The 27,270-nt window shown below is 60.5% G+C and overlaps 1 protein-coding gene across 1 annotated transcript in view; it reads left to right on the plus strand.

The window, feature by feature from the left end:
- The window catches only part of LOC121282430 (voltage-dependent L-type calcium channel subunit alpha-1S-like), a 746,261-nt gene that overhangs the window by 403,463 nt on the left and 315,528 nt on the right, over window positions 1-27,270 (plus strand). Inside the window, exons 7-8 of the mRNA XM_041196142.1 lie at window positions 22,201-22,304; window positions 25,896-26,047. Coding sequence (XP_041052076.1) covers window positions 22,201-22,304; window positions 25,896-26,047 — 256 coding nt within the window. The remainder of the gene's footprint in view (window positions 1-22,200; window positions 22,305-25,895; window positions 26,048-27,270) is intronic.

Raw genomic sequence — 27,270 nt, forward strand, 5'->3', positions numbered from 1 at the left:
CCCCGGTCCCGGGTGATCGACCGCATCCCACCTCGCTCCCGTGTGATCGACTCCAACCCACACCCTTCCCAGGGGATCGACCTCACCCCACCCTGCTCCCGGGGGATCGACCCGACCCCTCCCTGCAGCTAGGAGATTGATCCAACGCAACCCCGCACTGCTCCCAGGGGTTCGACCTGACCACACCATGCTGCAGGTTTATCGACCCCCACTGCACCCTGCTTTCGGGGGATTGACCCTTTCACAGGGGATAGACCTGACCCCACACTGTTGCTGGTGTATCAACCCCACCCAAACCATCTCCCAATGAATTGATCCCACACCATTCCGCTCACAGGGGAGCAACCCCACCCCACCCTACTCCTGAGGGTTAGGCCCCACCCCACCCTGCTCCCGGGGGCTCAATCCGACCCCCATCCAGCTCCAGGGGGACACACCTAACCCCACCCCTCCCAGGGGATTTACCTGACTCCACCCCACCCCGAGGGATCGAACCGACCCCACCCCACACCGCTCCCAGGGAATTGACACGACCCCATCCCGCTACAGGTGATTGCACCTGACCCTACCACTATCCGCTCCCGGGTGATCTACCCAAACCCCACCCATCCCCACTCCCGGGGAATCGGCCGGACCCCACCCCACTCCCGGGGGAATCGATCGGACCTGGTCCCACCCCACTCCCAGAGGATCGACCTGAAATCTCCCCGATCCCGGGGTATCGACCTGACCCCGCCCTGCTCCCAGTGGATTGACCTGTCCACACCCCGCTCCTGGGGGAATGAACCGACCCCACCACGGTCCCGGGATATCGACCCGATCCCACCTCACCCTGGCCCCATACCACCCCACTCCACTCACGGGGGATCGACCCGACCGCAACCTGAACCCGCTCCTAGGGGATCGACCTGACCCAATCCCGCTCCCAGGGGATCCACCCGACCCCACCCCGCCCCACTCCCAGGATACCAGCCCGAACTCACCCTGCGCCCGCAGGATAGACCTGACCCTCCCCTTCCCAGAGGATCAACCCGACCTCACCCTGTTCCCAGGGGATCGGCCCGACTTCACTCCACCCGGCACTGGTCATGTGGGATCGGAGCAACCCCTACCTGAACCTGCTCCCAGGATTTCGACCTAACCTCATGCCACTCCAGGGGGATCCACCCGACCTCAACCCTCCCCACTCCTGGGGGAATGATCTGACCTGACTCCGCTCTGGTCCCTGGGGATTGACCTGACCCTGCCTCGCTCCTGGGGGATTGAGCCGACCACACCCTGCTACCGGGAGATCGATCCAACCCCACCCCATCCCACCCCGCTCCCGGAAGATCGTTCCGAACTCACCCTGCTCCTGGCGGATTGACCCGACATCTCCTCGTTCCTAGGGGAATGATCCAACCCAACCCCACACTGTTCCCAGGGGATGGACCTGACCCCACCCTGCTGCAGGTTTATTGACCCCACCACACCCTGCTCCCGGGGGATTGACCCCACCCCACCCTTTCACAGGGGATAGACCTGACTCCACACCACTGCTGGTGTATCGACTCCACCCAAACCATCTCCCGGGGAATTGACCCCAAACCACTCAGCTTACGGGGGAGCAACCCCACCCCACACTGCTCCTGAGGGTTAAGCCCTACCCCACCCTGTTCCGGGGGCTCCATCCGATCCCCATCCAGCTCCAGCGGTCCCCACCTGACTCCAGCCCTCCCAGGGGATTGACCTGACTCCACCCCACCCCACTCACGAGGGATTGACCCGACCCCACACCACCCCGCTCCCAGGGAATTGACTCGACCCCATCCCACTACAGGAGGATGCACCCGACCCTACCACTGGCTGCTCCTGGGTGATCCACCCAAACCCCACCCCTCCCCACTCCCGGGGAATTGACTCGACCCCATCCCGCTACAGGTGGATGCACCCGACCCTACCACTGGCTGCTCCTGGGTGATCCATCCAAACCCGACCCCACCCCACTCCCGGGGGAATTGATCGAACCTGACCCCACCCCACTCCCAGGGGATCGACCCGAAATCTCCCCGATCCCGGTGGATGTCGACCTGACCCCGCCCTGCTCCCAGGGGATTGACCTGTCCCCATCCTGCTCCTGGAGGAATGAACCGACCCCACCACGCTCCCGCGGTATCGACCCAATCCCACCTCACCCCGGCCCTGGGCGATTGACCCCACACCACCTCACTCCACTCCCGGGCGATCGAACCGACCACAACCCGAACCCGCTCCCAGGGGATCGACCTGACCCCATCCCACTCCAGGGGGATCCACCTGACCTCACCCTTCCCCATTCCCAGGGGATTGGTCCGACCTGACTCCGCTCTGGTCCCTGGGGATTGAACTGACCCCAACCCAACCCGCTCCTGGGGTATTCACCCTTTCCAAGCCCGCCTCACTCCCGGGGGATCGGCCCGACCCCACCCTGCTCTCGGGGGATCGACCTGACCTGCCTCGGTCCGAGGGGATCGACCTCACCCCACCGCGCTCCCAGTGGATCGACCTGACCCCACTCTGCTGCAGGATTATTGACCCCACCGCACCCTGCTCCTAGGGGATTGACCCCACCCCACCGCACTCCCAGGGGATCGACCCCACCTCACCCCACCCCACTTTGCTCTCGAGAGATCGGACCGACCCCACCCCATTCCCTGGGATCGTCTCCACCCCACCCCGCCATGCTTCCGTGGGATCAGACCGACCCAACCCCGCTCTCGGGGGATCGTTCCGAACCCAGCCTGCTCCCGGCAGATCGACCCGACCCCTCCCCGCTCCCAGGGGATTGATCCAATCCAACCCCACACTGCTCCCAGGGGATCGACCTCACCCCACACGACTCCCAGGGTATCGGACTGACCCCACCGCACTCCCAGGGGATCGACCCCACCTCACCCCACCCCACTTTGCTCACGTGGGATCGGAGCGACCCCAACCCGAATCTGCTCCCAGGATTTCGAACCGACGCCATCCCACTCCAGGGGCGTCCACCCGACCTCACCCCACCCCACTCCCGGGCCATTGGTCCGACCTGACTGTGCTCTGGTCCCTGGGGATTGACCTGGCTCCACCCCGCTCCTGAGGGATTGAATCGACCCCAACCCACCCCACCCTTCCCGACCCCGCCTCACTCCCGGGGGATCGGCCCGGCCCAACCCCACCCTGCTCTCGGGGGATCGACCTGAGCTGCCCTGCTCCGAGGGGATCGATCGGACCTGGCCCCACCCCGCTCCCAGTGGATCGACCAGACCCGTCCCCGCTCCTAGGGGATTGATCCTGATTCCGCTCTGGTCCCGGGAGATTGACCTGGCCACATCCCGCTCCCGGGGGATCGACCCCACCCCACTCCGCTCATGGGGGATTAACCTGACCCCACCCAGCTCCTGTGGGATCGATCTGACCCCACCCCACCACACTCCCGGGGCATTGGACTGACCCCACCCCAATCCCAGGGGATCAACCTGACCCCAACCCATCCCACACCACTACCAGGTGATCAGACTGACCACACCCCATCCCCTGTGGATCAACCCAACCCGACCCCGCTCCCGGGCGATCGACCCCACCCGACCCCGCTCCCGGGCGATCGACCCCACCCGACCCCGCTCATGGGGGATCGATCGGTCCCCCCCACTCCACTCCCGTGGGATCAACCCCACCCCTCCGCACTCCCGGGGGATCGACTTGACCCCACCCCAATTCTGGGGAACGACCCCACCCCATCCCGCTCCTGGGGGATCAACCCCACCCTACCCCACCCCACTCCTGGGGGTTGGCCCAATCCCAAACCGAATCTGCTCCCAGGGGATCGACCCAACCCCATCCCACTCCAGGAGGATCCACCCCTCCCTACCCCTCCCCACTCCTGGGTGATCGGCCCAACCCCACCCCACTCCTGGGCGATTGATCAGACCTGGCCGCAAACCGCTGTTGGGGGACTGATCCGACAACACCTCGCTACTTGGGGATTCACCCAACCCTACCCCTGCCCGGTCCTTGGGTATCCACCTGACCCCACACTCCCCACTCCCAGGAGTTTGACCCGATATCTCCCCGCTCTCGGGGAGATATTGTGCCGACCACAATGCGCTCCCAGGGGATTCGACCCCACCCCACCCCAACCCTGGGGATTGACCTAGCCACACCCCGCTCCTGGGGGATTAACCGACCCCGCCCCGCCCTGCTCCCGGGGAAATCAACCCCACCCAACCTCACCCTGCTCCCGGGTGATCGACCCCAACCCACACCCTTCCCGGGGGATCGACCTCACCCCACCCCGCTCCCATGGGATTAACCTGACCCTACCCTTCCCCGCTCCCGAGAGATCGACCCGACCCCACACCACCCTGTTCCCACGGGATCAACCCGACCCCATCCCGCTCCAGGTGGATGCACCCGACCCTGCCCTGCCCGCTCTTGGGTTATCCACCCAAACCCACCCCTCCCCACTCCCGGGGGATCCGCACGACCCCACCCTGCTCCCGGAGGATCAATTGGACCTGGCCCCACCCCACTCCCAGGGGATCGACCTGACATCTCCCTGAACCCAGGGGATCGACCCGACCCCGCCCTGCTCCCAGGGGATTGACGTGTCCACACTCTGCTCCTGGGGGAATGAACTGACCCCACCCCCTCCCGGGGGATCGACCTGACCCCACCCCACCCCGGCCCTGGGAGATTGACCCCACCCCACCCCCCCCAACTCCCGGGGGATTGACTTAACCCCGCACCGCTGCTGGTGTATCGACCCCACCCTAACCCGCTCCTGAGGCTTTAGACCCCACCCCACCCCACCCCGGTCCCGGGGGCTCGATCCGACCTCATCCAGCTCTGGGGGGGTCCACCCGACCCTACTTCTCCCAGCAGATTGACCTGACCCCACCCCACCCTCCTCCCGGGGGATCGACCCGGCCCCACCACTCCCTGCTCCTGGGGGATCAATCCGACCCCAACCCGAACCCACTGTCAGGGGATCGACCTGACCCCATCCCGCTCCAGGTGGATCCACCTGACCCTACCCCTGCCCGCTCCCGGGGTATCAGCCCGACCCCGCTCCGCTCTCAGGGGATTGACCTGACATCTACCCGCTCCTGGGAGATCGACCCAACCCCAGCCTGCTCCCAGAGGATTGACCTGTCCACGTCCTGGGGGGGGTTGAACCAACCCCACCCCGCTGCCAGGGGATCGACCCCACCCCACCCCACACCAGTCCCAGGGGATTGACCCCACCCCACTCAACTCCCGGGGGATCAAGCCCACCCCACCACGCTCCCGGGGTATCGACCCGATCCCACCCCACCCTGGCCCTGGGAGATTGATCCCATACCACCCCACTCCACTCACGGGGGATTGACCCGACCGCAACCCATACCCGCTCCCAGGGGATCGACCTGACCCAATTCCGCTCCCAGGGGATCCACCCGACCTCACCCCGCCCCACTCCCAGGATACCAGCCCGAACTCACCCTGCTCCTGCGGGATAGACCTGACCCTCCCCTTCCCAGAGGATCAACCCGACCCCACCCCGCTCCTGGGGGATCGACCCGACTTCACTTACCCCACTCTGGTCACGTGGGATCGGAGATAACCCTACCTGAACCTGCTCCCAGGATTTCGACCTGACCCCATCCCACTCCAGGGGGATCCACCCCACCCCATCCCACCCCGCTCCCGGAAGATCGTTCCGAACCCACCTTGCTCCCGGTGGATCGACCTGACATCTCCTCGTTCCTAAGGGGATGATTCAACCCAACCCCACACTGTTCCCAGGGGATGGACATGACCCCACCCTGCTGCAGGTTTATCGACCCCACTGCACCCTGCTCCTGGGGGATTGACCCCACCCCACCCTTTCACAGGGGATAGACCTAACTCCACACCGCTGCTGGTGTATCGACCCCACCCAAACCATCTCCCGGGGGATTGTCCCCACGCCACTCCGCTCATGCCGGAGCACCCCCTCCCCACCCTGCTCCTGAGGGTTAGGCCCCACTCCACCCTCCTCCGGGGGCTCGATCCGACCCCCATCCAGCTCCAGCGGTCCCCACCTGACTCCAGCCCTCCCAAGGGATTGACCTGACACCACCCCACCCCACTCCCGAGGGATCGACCCGACTCCACGCCACCCTGCCCCCAGGGAGTTGACTCGACTCCATCCCGCTACAGGTGGATGCACCCGACCCTACCATTGGCTGCTCCTGGGTGATCCATCCAAACCCCATCCCTCCCCACTCCCGGGGGATTGGCCCGACCCCACCCCGCACCCAGGGGATCGACCCGAAATCTCCCCGATCCCGGGGGATATCGACCTGACCCCACCCTGCTCCCAGGGGATTGACCTGTCCCCACCCTGCTCCTGTGGGAATGAACCGACCCCACCACGCTCCCGGTGTATCGACCCGATCCCACCTCACCCTGGCACTGGGAGATTGACCCCACACCACCCCATTCCACTCTCGGGGGATCGAACCGACCACAACCCGAACCTGCTCCCAGGGGATCGACCTGACCCCATCCCGTTCCCAGGCGATCCACCCGACCCCACCCCACCCCACCCCACTCCCGGGATATCAGCCCGACCTTACCCTGCTCCCACGGGATAGACCTGACCCTCCCCCTCCTAGAGGATCAACCCGACCCCACCCCGCTCCCAGGGGATCGATCCAACCCCACACCACCCCACTCCCAGGTTATCGGACCGACCCCACCTTGCTCCCAGGGGATCGACCCGATTTCACCCCACCCTGGCCCTGGGAGATTGATCCCATACCACCCCACTCCACTCACGGGGGATTGACCCGACCGCAACCCAAACCCGCTCCCAGGGGATCGACCTGACCCAATTCCGCTCCCAGGGGATCCACCCGACCTCACCCCGCCCCACTCCCAGGATACCAGCCCGAACTCACCCTGCTCCTGCGGGATAGACCTGACCCTCCTCTTCCCAGAGGATCAACCCGACCCCACCCCGCTCCTGGGGGATCGACCCGACTTCACTTACCCCACTCTGGTCACGTGGGATCGGAGATAACCCTACCTGAACCTGCTCCCAGGATTTCGACCTGACCCCATCCCACTCCAGGGGGATCCACACCACCCCATCCCACCCCGCTCCCGGAAGATCGTTCCGAACCCACCTTGCTCCCGGTGGATCGACCTGACATCTCCTCGTTCCTAAGGGGATGATTCAACCCAACCCCACACTGTTCCCAGGGGATGGACATGACCCCACCCTGCTGCAGGTTTATCGACCCCACTGCACCCTGCTCCTGGGGGATTGACCCCACCCCACCCTTTCACAGGGGATAGACCTAACTCCACACCGCTGCTGGTGTATCGACCCCACCCAAACCATCTCCCGGGGGATTGTCCCCACGCCACTCCGCTCATGCCGGAGCACCCCCTCCCCACCCTGCTCCTGAGGGTTAGGCCCCACTCCACCCTCCTCCGGGGGCTCGATCCGACCCCCATCCAGCTCCAGCGGTCCCCACCTGACTCCAGCCCTCCCAAGGGATTGACCTGACACCACCCCACCCCACTCCCGAGGGATCGACCCGACTCCACGCCACCCTGCCCCCAGGGAGTTGACTCGACTCCATCCCGCTACAGGTGGATGCACCCGACCCTACCATTGGCTGCTCCTGGGTGATCCATCCAAACCCCATCCCTCCCCACTCCCGGGGGATTGGCCCGACCCCACCCCGCACCCAGGGGATCGACCCGAAATCTCCCCGATCCCGGGGGATATCGACCTGACCCCACCCTGCTCCCAGGGGATTGACCTGTCCCCACCCTGCTCCTGTGGGAATGAACCGACCCCACCACGCTCCCGGTGTATCGACCCGATCCCACCTCACCCTGGCACTGGGAGATTGACCCCACACCACCCCATTCCACTCTCGGGGGTTCGAACCGACCACAACCCGAACCTGCTCCCAGGGGATCGACCTGACCCCATCCCGTTCCCAGGCGATCCACCCGACCCCACCCCACCCCACCCCACTCCCGGGATATCAGCCCGACCTTACCCTGCTCCCGCGGGATAGACCTGACCCTCCCCCTCCTAGAGGATCAACCCGACCCCACCCCGCTCCCAGGGGATCGATCCAACCCCACACCACCCCACTCCCAGGTTATCGGACCGACCCCACCTTGCTCCCAGGGGATCGACCCGATTTCACCCCACCCTGCTCTGGTCACGTGGGATCGGAGCAACCCCTACCCGAACCTGCTCCCAGGATTTCGACCTGACCCCATGCCACTCCAGGGGCATCCACCCGACTTAACCCTTCCCCACTCCCAGGGGATTGGTCTGACCTGACTCTGCTCTGGTCCCTGGGGATTGATCCAGCTCTGCCCTGCTTCTGGGGGATTGAGCCGATCCCAACCCACCCCGCACCTGGGGTATTCACCCTTCCCGAACCCGCCTCACTCCCGGGGGATCGGCCCGATCCTAACCTGCTCTCGGGGGATCGACCTGACCTGACCCGCTCCCGGGGGATGGACCCGACCACACCCTGCTACCGGGTGATCGATCCGACCCCACCCCATCCCACCCCACTCCCGGAAGATCGTTCCGAACCCACCCTGCTCCTGGTGGATCGACCTGACATCTCCTCGTTCCTAGGGGATTGATCCAACTCAACCCCGCATTGCTCCCACGGGATGGACCTGACCCCACCCTGCTACAGGTTTATCAACCCCACCGCACTCTGCTCCCGGGGGTTGACCTCACCCCACCCTTTCACAAGGGATTGACTTGACCCCGCACCGCTGCTGGTGTATCAACCCCTAACCCGCTCCTGAGGGATTAGACCCCACCCCACCCCACTCCCGGGGGCTCGATCCGACCTCATCCAGCTCCAGGGGTGCCCACCAGACCCGTCTCCTCCCAGGGGATTGACCTGAACCCAACCCACCCTGCTCCTGGGGGATCGACCCGACCCGTCCCCGCATCTAGGGATTGATCCAATCCAATCCCGCATTGTTCCCGGGGGATTGACCCCACCCCACCCTTTCACAGGGGATAGACCTGACTCCACACCACTGCTGGTGTATCGACCCCACCCAAACCATCTCCTGGGGGATTGTCCCCACGCCACTCCGCTCACGGGGGAGCAACCCCTCCCCACCCTGCTCCTGAGGGTTAGGCCCCACCCCACCCTCCTCCGGGGGCTCGATCCGACCTCATCCAGCTCCAGGGGGGTCCACCCGACCCTACTCCTCCCAGGGGATTGATCTGACACCACCCCACCCTGCTCCCAGGGGATCGACCCGGCCCCACCACTCCCCGCTCCTGGGGGATCAATCCGACCCCAACCCGAACCCGCTTCCAGAGGATCGACCCGACCCCATCCCACTCCAGGGGGATCCACCCGACCTCACCCCTCCCCACGCCCGGGAGATTGATTCGACCCGACTCCACACTGGTCCCTGGGGATTGACCTGGCCCCGCCCCGCTCCTGGGGTATTGAACCGACTCCAACCCACCCCGCTCCTGGGGTATTCACCCGATCTCACCCCTCCCCACTCCCGGGAGATTGATCCGACCTGACTCCACACTGGTCCCTGGGGATTGACCTGGCCCCGCTCCTGGAGGATTGAACTGACCCCACCCCACCCCACTCCTGCGGTATTCACCCTACCCCACCCCGCCTCACTCCCGGGGGATCGACCTGACCCACCCCACTTCAAGGGAATCGATTGGTCCTGGCCCTACCGCGCTACGGGGGGATCAACCTGACATCTCCCTGCTCCCGGGGGATCGATCCCACCTGACCCCGCTCATGAGGGATTGATCTGACCCCACCCCGCCTCCCGGGGATCGATCCGACCCCACCCCACTCCTGGGGGATTGAACCGACCCCTCCCCGCTCCCGGGGGATCGACTTGAACCAACCCCACTTCTGGGGAACGACTCCACCCCACCCCGCTCCCTGGGGCTCGACACCACACTACCCCACACCGCTCCTGGAGGATCGGCATGACCCCAACCTGAATCCGCTCACAGGGGATCGACCTGACCCCCTCCCACTCTAGGAGGATCCACCTGACCGTACCCCTTACACTCTGGGGTGATCGGCCTGACCCCACCCCGCTCCTGGGGGATTGAACCGACCCCACCCCACCCTAGTCCCAGGAGATTGACCCCACCCCACCCCACTCCACTCCCGGGGAATCGACTGGACTGCGACCCGCTCCCGGGCGATCGACCCCACCCGACCACGCTCATGGGGGTTTGACCTGACCCCACCCCGCTCCCGGGATCGATCCTTCCCCACCCCACTCCACTCCCGTGGGATCAAGCCCACCACCCACGCTCCCGGGGGATCGACTTGAACCAACCCCACTTCTGGGGAATGACTCCACCCCACCCCGCTCCCTGGGGATCGACACCACACTACCCCACACCGCTCCTGGGGGATCGGCATGACCCCAACCTGAATCCGCTCACAGGGGATCGACCTGACCCCCTGCCACTCTAGGAGGATCCACCTGACCGTACCCCTCACACCGCTTATGGGGGATTGACCTGACCCCACTCCTCTCCCGGGGAATCAATCTGACCCCACCCCATCCCATTCCTAAGGGAGCAACCCCACCCTACCCTGCTCCTGGGCGATCGATTGGACCTGGCCCCAAAAAGCAGCCAGGGGATCGACCCGTCAACACCTCACTCCGGGGGGATTCACCCGACCCTACCCCTCCCCGCTCCTTGGGTATCCACCCGACCCCACAGTCCCTACTTCTGGGAATTCAACCTGATATCTCCCCGCTCCTGGTGAGATTTTGTGCAGACCACAGAGCGCTCCCAGGGGATTCGACCCTCCCCCACACCCCACTCCCGCGGATTGACCTGGCCCCACCCAGCTCCTGAGGGATTGAACCAACCTCGCCCCATCCTGCTCCTGAGGAAATCAACCCCACCCAACCTCACCCCGCTCCTGGGGGATCGACCCCACCCCACCCCGGTCCCGGGTGATCGACCGCATCCCACCTCGCTCCCGTGTGATCGACTCCAACCCACACCCTTCCCAGGGGATCGACCTCACCCCACCCTGCTCCCGGGGGATCGACCCGACCCCTCCCTGCAGCTAGGAGATTGATCCAACGCAACCCCGCACTGCTCCCAGGGGGTCGACCTGACTACACCCTGCTGCAGGTTTATCGACCCCCACTGCACCCTGCTCTCGGGGGATTGACCCTTTCACAGGGGATAGACCTGACCCCATACTGTTGCTGGTGTATCAACCCCACCCAAACCATCTCCCAATGAATTGATCCCACACCACTCCGCTCACAGGGGAGCGACCCCACCCCACCCTACTCCTGAGGGTTAGGCCCCACCCCACCCTGCTCCCGGGGGCTCGATCCGACCCCCATCCAGCTCCAGGGGGACACACCCAACCCCACCCCTCCCAGGGGATTTACCTGACTCCACCCCACCCCGCTCCCAGGGAATCGACACGACCCCATTCCGCTAGAGGTGGATGCACCTGACCCTACCACTGCCCGCTCCTGGGTGATCTACGCAAACCCCACCCATCCCCACTCCCGGGGGATCGGCCCGACCCCACCACGCTCCTGGGGGAATCGATTGGACCTGGCCCCACCCCACTCCCAGGAGATCGACCTGAAATCTCCCCGATCCCGGTGGATATCGACCTGACCCCGCCCTGCTCCCAGTGGATTGACCTGTCCACACCCCGCTCCTGGGGGAATGAACCGACCCCACCACGCTCCCGCGGTATCGACCCGATCCCACCTCACCCTGGCCCTGGGAGATTGACCCCATACCACCCCACTCCACTCCCGGGGGATCGACTCGACCGCAACCCGAACCCGTTCCCAGGGGATCGACCTGACGCAATCCCACTCCCAGGGAATCCACCCGACCCCACCCCGCCCCACTCCCAGGATACCAGCCCGAACTCACCCTGCGCCCGCAGGATAGACCTGACCCTCCCCTTCCCAGAGGATCAACCCGACCCAACCCTGCTCCTGGGGAACGACCCAACTTCACCCACCCCGCTCTGGTCACGTGGGATCGGAGCAACCCCTATCTGAACCTGCTCCCAGGATTTCGACCTGACCCCATCCCACTCCAGGGGGATCCACCCCACCGCATCCCACCCCGGTCCCGGAAGATCGTTCCGAACCCACCCTGCTCCCGCGGGATAGACCTGACCCTCCCCCTCCTAGAGGATCAACCCGACCCCACCCCGCTCCCAGGGGATCGATCCGACCCCACACCACCCCACTCCCAGGGTATCGGACGGACCCCACCCTGCTCCCGGGGGATCGACCTGACTTCACCCCACCCCGCTCTGGTCACGTGGGATCGGAGCAACCCCTACCCGAACCTGCTCCCAGGATTTCGACCCGACCCCATGCCACTCCAGGGGGATCCACCCGGCCTCACCCTTCCCCACTCCCAGGGGATTGGTCCGACCTGACTCCGCTCTGGTCCCTGGGGATTGATCCAGCTCTGCCCTGCTCCTGGGGGATTGAGCCGATCCCAACCCACCCCGCTCCTGGGGTATTCATCCTTCCCGAACCCGCCTCACTCCCAGGGGATCGGCCCGATCCTAACCTGCTCTCGGGGGATCAACCTGACCTGCCCCGCTCCCGGGGGATGGACCCGACCACACCCTTCTACTGGGAGATCGATCTGACCCCACCCTATCCCACCCCGCTCCCGGAAGATCATTCCGAACCCACCCTGCTCCCGGCGGAGCGACCCGACATCAAGTTCCTAGGGGATTGATCCAACCCAACCCCGCATTGCTCCCAGAGGATGGACCTGACCCCATCCTGCTGCAGGTTTATCGACCCCACCACACCCTGCTTCCGGGGGGATTGACTTCACCCCACCCTTTCACAGGGGATTGACTTGACCCTGCACCGCTGCTGGTGTATCGACCCCACCCTAACCCCCTCCTGAGGGATTAGACCCCACCCCACCCCACTCCCGGGGGCTCGATCCGACCTCATCCAGCTCCAGGGGTGCCCACCAGACCCGTCTCCTCCCAGGGGATTGACCTGAACCCACCCCACCCTGCTCCTGGGGGATCAACCCGACCTCTCCCTGCATCTAGGGGATTGATCCAACCCAATCCTGCATTGCTCCCGGGGGATTGACCTCACCCCACCCTTTCACAGGGGATAGACCTGACTCCACACCCGCTGCTGGTGTATTGACCCCACCCAAACCATGTCCCAGGGGATTGTCCCCACGCCACTCCGCTCACGGGGGAGCAATACCTCCCCACCCTGCTCCTGAGGGTTAGGCCCCACCCCACCCTCCTCCGGGGGCTCGATCCGAACCCCATCCAGCTCCAGGGGGACACACCCAACCCCACCCCTCCCAGGGGATTGATCTGACACCACCCCACCCCGGTCCCGAGGTATCGACCCGACCCCACACCACCCCGCTCCCAGAAAATCGACTTGAACCCATCCCGCTACATGTGGATGCACCCGACCCTACACCTGGCTGCTCCTGGGTGATCCAGCCAAACCACACCCCTCCCTATTCCCGGGGGATCGGCCCGACCCCACCCGGCTCCCAGGGGAATCGATCGGACCTGACGCCACCCCACTCCCAGGGGATCAACCCAAAATCTCCCCGATCCCGGTGGATATCGACCTGACCCCGCCCTGCTCCCAGGGGATTGACCTGTCCCCACCCTGCTCCTGGGGAATGAACCGACCCCCACCACGCTCCCGGGGTATCGACCTGATCCCACCTCACCTCGGCCCTGGGCGATTGACCCCACACCACCCCACTCCACTCCTGGGGGATCGAACCGACCGCAACCCGAACCCACTCCCAGGGGATCGACCTGACCCCATCCCGCTCCCAGGCGATCCACCCGACCCCACCCGCCCCACTCCCGGGATATCAGCCCGACCTTACCCTGCTCCCGCGGGATAGACCTGACCCTCCCCCTCCCAGAGGATCATCCCGAACGCACCCTGTTCCCAGGGGATCGATCCGACCCCACACCACTCCACTCCCAGGGTATCAGACCAACCCCACCCCGCTCCCGGGGGATCGACCCGACCTCACCCTACCCCGCTCTGGTCACGTGGGATTGGAGCAACCCCTACCCGAACCTGCTCCCAGGATTTCGACCTGACCCCATCCCACTCCAGGGGGATCCACCCGACCTCACCCTTCCCCACTCCCAGGGGATTGGTCCGACCTGACTCCGCTCTGGTCCCTGGGGAGTGAACTGACCCCAACCCAACCCACTCCTGGGGTATTCACCCTTTCCAACCCCGCCTCACTCCTGGGGGATTGGCCCGACCCCACTCTGCTCTCGGGGGATCGACCTGACCTGCCTCGGTCCAAGGGGATCGATCGGACCTGGCGCCACCCGGCTCCTGGAGGATCGACCAGACCCCTCCCCGCTCCTGGTGGTTTGATCCTGATTTCGCTCTGGTCCCTGGGAATTGACCTGGCCACACCCCGCTCCTGGGAGATCGACCCCACCTCATCTCACTCATGGGGGATTGACCCCACCCCACCCCGCTCTAAGGGGATTGACCTGACCCCACCCCGCTCATGGGGGATTGATCTGACCGCACCCCACCCCACTCCCGGGGCATCGGCCCGACCCCACCCTGCTCCCGGGGATTGACCTGACCCCTCCCCGCTCCCAGGGGATTGATCCTGATTCCGCTCTGGTCCCGGGGGCTTGACCTGGCCACACCCTGCTCATGGGGGATCGACCCCACCCCACCCCGCTCATGGGGGATTGATCTGACCCCACCCCACCCTGCCAACGGAGGATCGATCCGACCCCACCCCACTCCCGGGGGATCTGCCCAACATCACCCCACTTCCAAGGAATCGACCCAACCTCACCCCACCCCGCTTTGCTCTCGAGGGATCGGACCGACCCCACCCCGTTCCCTGGGATCGTCCCCACCCCATCATTGTTTCATGGGATCAGACCGACCCCACCCTGCTCCCGGAAGATGGTTCCGAACCCACCCTGCTCCCGGTGGATTGACGCAACCCCTCCCCGTTCGAAGGGGATTGATCCAACCTGACGCCGCACTGCTCCCTGGGGATCGACCTCGCCCCACCGCGCTCCCAGTGGATCGACCTGACCCCACCGCACCCTGCTCCTAGGGGATTGATCCCACCCCACCGCACTCCCAGGGGATCGACCCCACCTCACCCCACCCCACTTTGCTCTCGAGGGATCGGACCGACCCCACCCCATTCCCTGGGATCGTCTCCACCCCACCCCGCCATGCTTCCGTGGGATCAGACCAGCCCCACCCCGCTCTCGGGGGATCGTTCTGAACCCAGCCTGTTCCCGGCAGATCGACCCGACCCCTCCCTGCTGTAAGGGGATTGATCCAATCCAACCCGCACTGCTCCCAGGGGATTGACCTCACTTCACCGTGCTCCGAGGGGATCAAGCTAACCCCACCCTGCTGCAGGTTTATCAACCCCACAGCACCCTGCTCCCGGGGGATCGACCCCACCCCACACTGCTCCGGGGGCTCGATCCGACCCCATCCAGCTACAGGGGGACCCAGCCCTCCCAGGGGGTTAACCTGAGCCCACCCCACCCCGCTCCCGAGTGGGCGACCACACCCCACTCCATCTCACTCCTGGGGGAGCGATCCGACACAAGCCGATCCCTCTCCCAGGGGATCGACCCGACCCCATCCCACTCCAGGAGGATCCAACCGACCCTAGCTCTGTCCCTCCTGGGGGATCCACCCGAACCTACACCTCCCCACTCCCAGGGGATCGATTGGACCTGGCCCCACCCCGCGCCTAGGTGATCGACCCAATGTCTCCCTGATCCCGGGGCATTGATCCGACCCTGCCCTGCTCCCAGGGGATTGACCTGTCCACACCCCACTCCTGGAGTATTGAACCGACCCCATCCCACACCCAGGGGATCCATCCGACCCCACCCCACACGACTCCCAGGGTATCGGACTGACCCCACCCCGCTCCTGGAGGATCGACCCGAACGCACCCCACTCCGCTCTGCTCACGTGGGATCGGAGCGACCCCAACCCAAATCTGCTCCCAGGATTTCGAACCAACGCCATCCCACTCCAGGGGCGTCCACCCGACCTCACCCCACCCCACTCCCGGGCCATTGGTCCGACCTGACTGTGCTCTGGTCCCTGGGGATTGACCTGGCTCCACCCCGCTCCTGTGGGATCGATCTGACCCCAACCCATCCCACACCGCTACCAGGTGATTGGACTGACCACACCTTGTGGTTCGACCCAACCCGACCCCGCTCCCGGGCAATCGACCCCACCCAACCCCGCTCATGGGGGATCAATCAGTCCCCACCCCACTCCACTCCCGTGGGATCAACCCCACCCCTCCATGCTCCCAGGGGATCGACTTGACCCCACCCCACTTCTGGGGAACGACCCCACCCCATCCCGCTCCCGGGGGATCAACTCCACCCTACCCCACCCCGCTCCTGGGTGATTGGCTCAGCCCCAAACCGAATCCGTTCCCAGGGGATCAACCCAACCCCATCCCACTCCAGGAGGATCCACCCCTCCCTACCCCTCCCCACTCCTGGGTGATCGGCCCAACCCCACCCCGCTCCTGGGCGATCGATCAGACCTGGCCCCAAACCGCTCTTGGGGGACTGATCCGACAACACCTCGCTACTTGGGGATTCACCCAACCCTACCCCTCCCCGCTCCTTGGGTATCCACCTGACCCAACACTCCCCACTCCCAGGAGTTTGACCCGATATCTCCCCGCTCCCAGGGAGATATTGTGCCGACCACAATGCGCTCCCAGGGGATTTGACCCCACCCCACCCCACTCCCGGGGATTGACCTGGCCCCAGCCCGCTCCTGGGGGATTAACCGACCCCGCACCGCCCTGCTCCCGGGGAAATCAACCCCACCCAACCTCACCCTGCTCCTGGGTGATCGACCCCAACCCACACCCTTCCTGGGGGATCGACCTCACCCCACCCCGCTCCCATGGGATTGACCTGACCCCACCCTTCCCCGGTCCCGAGAGATCGACCCGACCCCACCCCACCCTGTTCCCACGGGATCAACCCGACCCCATCCCACTCCAGGTGGATGCACCCGACCCTGCCCTGCCCGCTTTTGGGTTATCCACCCAAACCCACCCCTCCCCACTCCCGGGGGATCTGCCCAACCCCACCCCACTCCCAGGGATCAATCGGACCTGGCCCCACCCCACTCCCAGGGGATCGACCTGACATCTCCCCGAACCCAGGGGATCGACCCGGCCCCACCACTCCTCGCTCCTGGGGGATCATTCCGACCCCAACCCGAACCCGCTCCCAGGGGATCAACCCCACCCCATCCCGCTCCAGGTGGATCCACCCGACCCAACCCTGCCCGCTCCCAGGGTATCAGCCCAACCCCGCTCCGCTCCCAGGGGATCGACCTGACATCTCCCCGCTCCTGGGAGATCGACCCGACCCCACCCTGCTGCCAGGGAAGCGACCCCACCCCACCCCACCCCGGTCCCGGGGGATTGACCCCACCCCACCCCACTCAACTCCCAGGGGATCGATCTGACCGCAACCTGAACCCGCTCCCAGGGGATCGACCTGACCCCATCCTGCACCCAGGGGATCCACCCGACCCCACCCCGCCCCACTCCTGGGATATCAACTTGACCACATCCTGCTCCTGGGGGATTGATCCTGATTCCCCTCTGGTCCTGGGGGATTGACCTGGCCAGACCCCGCTCCCGGGGGATCGACTGCACCCCATCCCGCTCCCGGGAGATCTACCCCACCCCACCCCACTAATGGGGGGTTGACCTGACCCCACCCAGTTCCTGGGGGATCGATCTGACCCCATCCCACCCCACTCCCGGGGCAGCAGACCGACCCCACCCCGATCCCGGGGGATCGACATGACCCCAACTCGAACCTGCTCCCAGGGTATCGGACCGACCCCATCCCACTCCAGGGGGATCCACCCGACCTCACCCCTCCCCACTCCCGGGAGATTGATTCAACTTGACTCCACACTGGTCCCTGGGGATTGACCTTTCCCCGCCCCGCTCCTGGGGTATTGAACCGACTCCAACCCACCCCACTCCTGGGGTATTCACCATACCCCATCCTGCCTCACTTCTGGGGGATCGACCTGACCAGCGCCGCTCCAAGGGGATCGATCAGATCTGGCCCCACCCCCGCTCCTGGTGGATCGACCTGACCCCTCCCCGCTCCGAGGGGATTGATCCTGATTCTGCTCTAGTCCCGGGGCTTGACCTGGCCCCGCTCCTGGAGGATTGAACTGACCCCACCCCAATCCCAGTCCTGCGGTATTCACCCTACCCCACCCCGCCTCACTCCCGGGTGATCGGCCCGACCCCACCCTGCTCCCGGGGGATCGACCTGACCCGCCCCGCTCCAAGGGGATCGATTGGTCCCGGCCCTACCGTGCTACGGGGGGATTGACCTGACATCTCCCCACTCCCAGGGAATCGACTCGACCACATCCTGCTCCGAGGATATTGACCCCACCCCATCCCGCTCATGGGGGATTGACCTGACCCCATCCAGCTCCTGGGGGATCGATCTGACCCCACCCCACCCCGCTCCCAGGGCATCGGACCAACCCCGCCCTGATCCTGGGAGATCGACCCGATCCCAACCCATTGCATCTTCGCTACCGGGTGATCGGACCGACCACACCCCACCCCGCTTCTGGGCGATTGACCCCAGCTGACCCCACTCATGGGGGATTGACCTGACCCCACCCCACTCCCGGGGGATCAACCCCACGGCACCCCAATCCTGGGGGAACGACACCACCCCACCCTGGTCCCAGGGGATCGACCTGACCCCACCTCATCCCGCTTCCGGGGGATCAACCCGACCCCACCCCACCCTGCTCCCATGTGATTGATCCCATCCCACCCGGCTCCCAGGGGATCGACCCCAGCCGACCCCGCTCATGGGGGATTCAGATGACCCCACCTCACTTCCGGGGGATCGACCTGACCTCATCCCACCCTGCTCTGCTCCCGAGGGATCGGGCCGACTCCACCCCTTTCCCTGGGGATCGTCCCCACCCCACCCCACTCTGCTGCCGGGGGAATCAGACAGACCTCACCCTGCTCTCGGCGGATCGACTTGACCCTACCCCGCTCCTGGGGAATTGATCCGACCCATCCCCGCCTGCTCCCGGGGGATTGACTCCACCCCACCCCGGTCCTGGGGGATCGACCCTACCACACTCCGCTCCCAATGGATTGACCTCACCCGAACTCGACTCGACCACATCCTGCTCCCGGGGGATCGACCTGACATCTCCCCGCTCCCAGGGGATCGATCCCACCCAACGCCGCTCATGAGGGATTGACCTGACCCCACCCCGCCTCCCGGGGATTGATCCGACCCCACCCCACCCCACCCCACTGCTGGGGGATCAGACCAACCCCACCCTGCTCCCGGGGAATTGACTCAACTTGACCCCACCTCGCTCACGGGGGATCGACCCGTCTCCACCCTGTTCCTGGGGTATTCTTCGTGTATGCTCCACCCTGCCATGTTGTTATAGTTAGGGGACTATAAATTATTCCCACAAGCGACTTTTACCTTTGCCTATTTATTATCTCTTCCCAGACTGATTCCATGTCCAAATCTTCCAGCCTCCGGATTGTCCCAGACTGAAAATGTACATTGGGACTCTGTAGAAGTCCTATTGCATGGACCTCCCTGGGAATTACCCAGGAAGTTTCAACTTCCGATGGGCAATTCCCCAGCTCCCTGGGACCCTCCCTGAATGTCACCAACTCTGAGCTAGAGTAGACAGGATCCGCCATGGGAGATTCAGCGGCCCAGCTAAGGTCCATTGGATTATTCCATTGATAGGTAGGACTGGAAAATCCCACACTTTGATCAGTTCCATGGTACTTGGTTGAATCTTTACACACAAAATATTAGACAGATTAAAATCTATCTAACCTGGCTAACCGGGTGATCGGACCGACCACACCCCACCCCGCTTCTGGGCGATTGACCCCAGCTGACCCCACTCATGGGGGATTGACCTGACCCCACCCCACTCCCGGGGGATCAACCCCACGGCACCCCAATCCCGGGGGAACGACACCACCCCACCCTGGTCCCAGGGGATCGACCTGACCCCACCTCATCCCGCTTCCGGGGGATCAACCCGACCCCACCCCACCCTGCTCCCATGTGATTGATCCCATCCCACCCGGCTCCCAGGGGATCGACCCCAGCCGACCCCGCTCATGGGGGATTCAGATGACCCCACCTCACTTCCGGGGGATCGACCTGACCTCATCCCACCCTGCTCTAGGCAAAGAAAGCGACTCCCTAAACTATTCTGTGACAATTCCCCAACCATGCGACTACCCCACCCGACCCAAACTGGCCCAACTACTCCACCCGACCCAACCTGACTACACCACCCCCTCCCCCGCCAACCGACCAGACCCAACCATCCCCTGCTGACCTAACCTGGCGCACCTCTACCTCCCGATCTGACCCCACCCAACTAGCCACCCGAACCTGAACTGACCAACTCCCCTACCCCACTATCTTTCCACCTTCCCAATCTGACCTGTCTACCAACTCACCCACCTATCACTTCATCCACCTACTCATCTAACCTTATCCACCAAACTATACCCACCTAACCTTACCCAGTTTACCTAGCTTACTCACTTGTGCTCACTGGCCCACCACCTCTTCCTAGCCGCATGTCCTTCTGAAATGTCAAGTACCTTCAATATTTAGGTCCTACCCTTGGTCAATTGTAGACGCATTTCTGTAATGCCCATCAGATCATAAATATTTATTTCTATTTGAGCTGATAATTCAACCATTTAGTTAAGAATGCTATGCACATTGAGAAACAGCCTTTATTTCTGTCTTTTTACTATTTATGCAATCTCTGGCCTTATCTGCTGGTGCACTCTTAAATTTGTATTCTCTGTCCCTTCCTGCCCCACTTTGATTATCTTTCCCCTGATGCTACCTTGCTCTCTTACCTTGTCCTTTCCCTTTAATGTTTTTCCCTCACATGATTGCTTGTACCCACAATTTAGTTTAAAGCCCACTTTACTGCTCTAGTTACATGACTTGCCAAGACACTGGTCCCTGCACCGTTCAGGTGTACACCATCCCAACGGCACTGCTCCCACTTTCCCTAGTACTGGTGCTAGTGCCACAGGAATTGAAACCCACATCTCCCACGCCAGCCTTTGAGCCACTCATTTAACTCTCTAATCTTACTTACCCGCTGGCAATTTGCTCATGGCTCAGGTAATAATCCAGAGATTATTCCTTTTCAGGTTCTGCTTTTTAATTTAGCATCTAGTTGCTCATGATCCCTAAACTGAATCTCTTTCCTACTTTCTGCCTGTGTTGTTGGTACCTACTTGGTCCACAACAACTGAATCCTTCCCCTTCACTCCAAATTCCTCTCCAGCCCCGAACCCTGGCACTATATAGGCACCACAGCCTTTTTATACTCACCGCTATGGAACTCGGCCCTCCGACTCTGCTCCCTGGAACTAGGACTTTTGGACTCTTGCTGTCAGCTACAGAATCACAGAATTGTTACAGTGCAGAAGGAGGCCAGTCAGTCCATCATGTCTGCACTGGCTCTTGGAATGAACAATTCGCTTTGTCCTATTTACAAGCCTTCTCCCCTTAACCCTGCACATTTGCCTTTTCAGATAACAGTCGAATTCCACCTTGAATGCTTTCATTGAACCTGCCTCCATCATGCTCTCAGGCAGAGCATTCCAGACCCTAACCACTCGCTATATCATTTTTCCACATATCACTTTTGCTTCTTTTGCCAATTACTTTAAATCTGTGCCCATATGTACACCTAGGTCCCTCTGCTCCTGCACCCATTAGAGTTGGACCCTTTATTTTATATTGTCTCACCAGCCCAATCACCGGCTAACCATCGGTTCACCAGCCCAATCCCTGGCTAACCATCGGTTCACCAGCCCAATCCCCGGCTAACCATCGGTTCACCAGCCCAACCCCCGGCTAACCATCGGTTCACCTGCCCTATCCCCAGCTAACTACTGTCTAAAAGATCCCTATCCTGCCAATGCTGCCGCCTCCCTAGACTAACTCCCCCAGTTTGCCCTTCCAGCCAGCTAAGCCCCTTGTCTGTTCCCTGCAGGTCAATGATGCTATTGGAAATGAGTGGCCTTGGATCTACTTTGTCAGCCTCATCCTACTGGGCTCATTCTTCGTGCTCAATCTCGTACTAGGTGTCCTGAGTGGGTGAGTCTGCAGCTATAGAATGTTCCAGCACTGAAGCAGCTGCGGCCAATCAAATCAATGCCAATGTGGATCTCTGTTTGAAGTACCCACTCTAAACACACTCTCCTGCTCACCCCTGTACCCTTCAATATTCCACCTGGTCTAACCCCACAGTCCTCCTCACCACACACCCTTTAATATCCCACCCAGTCTAATCCCACTCTCCTCACTCCCCACACCCTTCAATATCCCACGCAGTCTAACCCCACTCTCCTCCTCTCTCCCCACACCCTTTATATCCCACGCAGTCTAATCCCATTCATCCCTTTCTCCCCGCACCCTTCAATATCCCAACTAGTCTAATCCCACTCTCCTCCTCACTTCCTGCACCCTTCAATATTCCACCCAGCCTAATCCACTCTTCTCACTTCCCACACACATCAATACCCCACCCAGTCTAATCCTACACTCACATTCACTCCCCACACCCTTTAATTTCCCACTCAGTCTAATCTCACTCCCCTCTCACTCGCCGCACCCTCGAATATCCCACCCAGTCTAACCCCATTACCCCCTCATTTCCCACACCCTTTAATATCCCACCCAGTCTAATCCCAGCCCCCCTCTCTCCTGCACCCTTCAGTATCCCACCCAGTCTAATCCCATTCTCATCCTCACTCCCCATACCCTTCAATATCCCACCCAGTCTAATCCCGCTCTTCTCAATCCCTGCACCCTTTAATTTCCTGCTCAGTCTAATCCCACTCCCCTCTCACTCCCCGCACCCTTGAATATCCCACCCAGAATAACCCCCCCACTTCCCACAGTCTTTAATATTGTCATGACACAGCAGTTGGTAAAGTTGAGTTGTTTAAATCCCAGAGGGAAACTTGAACAACTGTAATAATCTATATTTTGAATTGCTACATTTGAAATACAGCTCTGAGTTCAGAAAAGAAACCACCAAACCTCGAGGTTTTTCTATAAACTACATTAAACATTTATTAATTTAACAAGAAATTAAACACATATGCATGTCTACAAATTACTACCATAACAATTTTTAAACAAATCCCCAAATTAATCTTTCTCAGGTAAATTTTCACCAAGGCAGCAATAACCCACAGACTTTGAACAGACACCAGGCAAAGCAAATTTGACTTTACAAAGTCAAAATGAGGTTCCTTGCAATTTGGATCCTTTGCATATACAGTTGTAGAGCTTACAAGCTGCTTAGTTCTTACATGCCTCGGACTTGCACATATAAAGCTCCTTTCTGTTTATACCTAGCCTTCTCGTTGAATGTAAATTCTCATTGTATCACTAGGTCTTTGAACTCCACCTCTTTTAACAATAAAACCCCTTTGAAAGCACCAATTTTATTAGTAACATAAACACATTGCTTGGTGTCTCCTAGCTAGGTGCAAGATTTTACTTCCTTGTTTTGAATGGTTTAACCCCACTCTCCTTTTCACCCGCTGCACCCTTAAATATCCCACCCAATCTAATCCCACTCTCCACACTCCCTGCAGCCTTTAATATCACCCAGTCTAACCCCACTCTCCACCTCACTCCCCGCACGGTTTAATATCCCACCCAGTCAAATCCCAATGTCCTCTCCCCCATACCCTTCAATATCCCACTCAGGCTAACTCCACTCTCCTCTTCACTCCACACGCCCTTTAATATCCCACTCAGTCTATTCCCACTCACCTCACCTTCCGCACCCTTTAATATCTAATCCAGTATAATTCCATTCTCCCCCTCACTCCTCGCAGCTTTTAATATCCCACCCAGTTTAATCCCACCTCTCCCTGACACCTCACACTCTTTTATATCCCACCCAGTCTAATCCCATTCCCCACTCACTCCCCGCACCCTTTAATATCCCACTCTCTGCTCACTCCCTGCTCCCTTTCACATCACACCCAGACTAATCCCAATCTTCCCTTCATTCCCCACACTCTTTAACATCCCACCTAGTCTAATTCCACTCCCTCCTTACTCTCCGCATCCTTGAAAATACCCCACAGTCTAACCCCACTCTCCTTTTCACTCGCTACACCCTTAAATATCCCACCCAATCTAATCCCACTCTCCACACTCCCTGCAGCCTTTAATATCACCCAGTCTAACCCCACTCCCCGCCTCACTCCCCGCACGGTTTAATATCCCACCCAGTCAAATCCCAATGTCCTCTCCCCCACACCCTTCAATATCCCACTCAGTCTAACTCCACTCTCCTCTTCACTCCACACGCCCTTTAATATCCCACCCAGTCTATTCCCACTCACCTCACTTTCCGCACCCTTTAATATCTGATCCAGTATAATTCCACTCTCCCTCTCACTCCCCGCAGCTTTTAATATCCCACCCAGTCTAATCCCATCCAACCTTCACCCCCTGCAGCCTTTAATATCCCATCCAGTCTAATCCAACTGCCCCATCACTAACCACAGCCTTCAATGTCCCACCTAGTCTAATGCCCCTCCCCTTCACTCACCACAGCCTTTAATATCCCTTCCATTCTAACCCCACTCTCTCCCTGACTCCCCACACCCTTTAATATCTCACCCAGTCTAATCTCACTATCTCCCTGACTCCCCACACCCTTTAATATCCCAACCAGTCTAATCCCAATCCATCCTCACTCCCAGCAGCCTTTGATATCCCGCCCAGTCTTATTCCATTCCCATCGCTCCCCACACCCTTTAATATCCCACCCAGTGTAATCCCACTCCCCCGTCACGTCCCAAATCGTTCAATATCCCACCCAGTCTACTCCCACTCCCCCCTCACTCCACACATCGTTTAATATCCCACCCAATCTAATCCCACTCCCCACACCCTTTGCTATCCCACCCAGTCTAATCCCACTCCCTTGTCATTCCACATACCCTTGAATATTGCACCCAGTCAAACCCCACTCTCTTCATTCCCATATCCTCTAATAATCTGAATTCATTTGAAAGGAAAATGTGGAACTAAAAATCTGACCTCGGTAAAAGTGAGCATGAAGCATTGAAAGGAGAACAGGCTTGAGGGGTGAAATGGCCGACTTCTGTCCCTATGATAGCTGGTGCCTTTCACCCAGACTTTGTTTCAATTAGCTTGTAACGTCGGAAGTGATTGGGACTCTGAATTCCTCTTGTGAACCTGAGCTATTTCACTTCCCATTCCCAGGAGAGTTTGCAGGCTGGGAAGGTTTCCTGTTCAGGGATTGTCATATCACAGCTCTATTCCAGCACCATATCCAATTGGCAGGAGAGTCAGTCAGGGGTCATTTTAAATTCAATATAGAGTTTTGTGAAGCAAGAGAATGGAGTGGAAATACCATTAAATGGTGAAATCTAAAAGAAACAGCTGATGTTACTTTTCATACAATTAATCTTAAAGTGCACTCGTTATTTTTATGGAACTGGCCCTTCAGTCAAAAGTCTCACCCAAAATACAACATCTCTGAGAGTGAAGCACTCCCATTGTGCTGCAGTGGCAATGTCAGCCTAGTTAATAGGCTTAGGTCTCTGGAGCGGGCCTGGAACCCATGAATGAGTCAAAGGAACATGTGTCCCTTCTGGAAAAATGATCTGTGACCTTCTGCATGTGATTCAGGGAGTTCTCCAGAGAGAGAGAGAAGGCTAAGTCACGGGGCGATTTCCAGAAATTCAGAGAGAAGCAGCAGCTGGATGAGGACCTGAAGGGTTACCTTGACTGGATCACACATGCTGAGGATATTGACCTAGATCACATCAACCGTGGAGAAGGTGAGGAACTAAGTGAGTCCTTTGGACCAGGGGTAGTTGCTTTGGCTAAGACATTTACAGCCCAACCCTGCAAATTGTTCTGGAGACATGATGCTCCACAGCTATGATCTACCCCTTAACCATAGAACCATAGGAAAGTTATGGCACTGGCACAGAAAAAGGCCATTAAGCCCATTGTGTCTACACTGGCCGAAAAAGAAACAAAAAATCCATCCATTCTAATCCCACTTTCCAGCACCTGGTCCGTAGCCTTGCAGGTTACAGCACTTCAGCAGCAGACCCAAGTGCCTTTTAAATGAGTTGAGGGTTTCTGCCTCCCCCAACAAACCAGACAGCGAATTCCAAACACCCACCACCCTCTGGGTGAAGAAGTTTTTCCTCACGTCCCCTCTAATCTTTCCACCAATTACCTTAAATCTATGTCCCCTGGTAATTGACCCCTCAGCTAGGAGAAACAAATCTTCCCTGTCTACCCTATTGAGGCCCCTCATTATTTTGTACATCTCAAATAGGTCACCCCTCAGCCTCCACAGTTCCATGGAAAATGACTCCAGCCTATCCTCATAGCTGTAATTTTCAAGCCTGACAACATTCTTGTAAATCTCCTCTGCACTCTCTCCAGAATAATTATGTCCTTCCTGTAATGTGGTGACAAGAACTGTACACGCAATTCCAGCTGTGGCCTAACCAGCGTTTTATACAGTTCCAGCATTACATCCCTTGCTTTTGTATTCAATACCTCATCCAATAAAGAAAAGGACCATTTCTTGACCACCTTGTTCATCTGGCCTGCCATCTTCAGAGGCTTGTGGAAATGCACTCCAAGGTCTCTCGTTTTCTTAGCTTCTTTCAATATCGTCCCATTTATTGAGTATTCCCTTGCATTGTTTGCCCTCCCCAAATGAATTACCTCACACTTTCTGGACTGAATTCCCTTTGTCACTTTTCCGCCTACTCAACCAAACCATTCTGGAGACAACAGCTATCCTCTTCACTATCAACTACACGGCCAATTTTTGTGTCATCTGCAATCATGCCTCCCACATTTAAGTCCAAATCATTAGTATACAACAAACAGCAAGGGACCCAACACTGAGCCCTATGGAACACCACTGGAAACTGCTTTCCATTCACAAAACATCCATAAACCATTACCCTTTGTTTCCTGTTGTTGAGCCAATTTTGGATCCAACTCGCCACCTTCCCCTGTATTCCATGAGATC

Source organism: Carcharodon carcharias, chromosome 9, assembly GCF_017639515.1.
Source record: "Carcharodon carcharias isolate sCarCar2 chromosome 9, sCarCar2.pri, whole genome shotgun sequence".
NCBI classification, from domain to species: Eukaryota; Metazoa; Chordata; class Chondrichthyes; order Lamniformes; family Lamnidae; genus Carcharodon; species Carcharodon carcharias.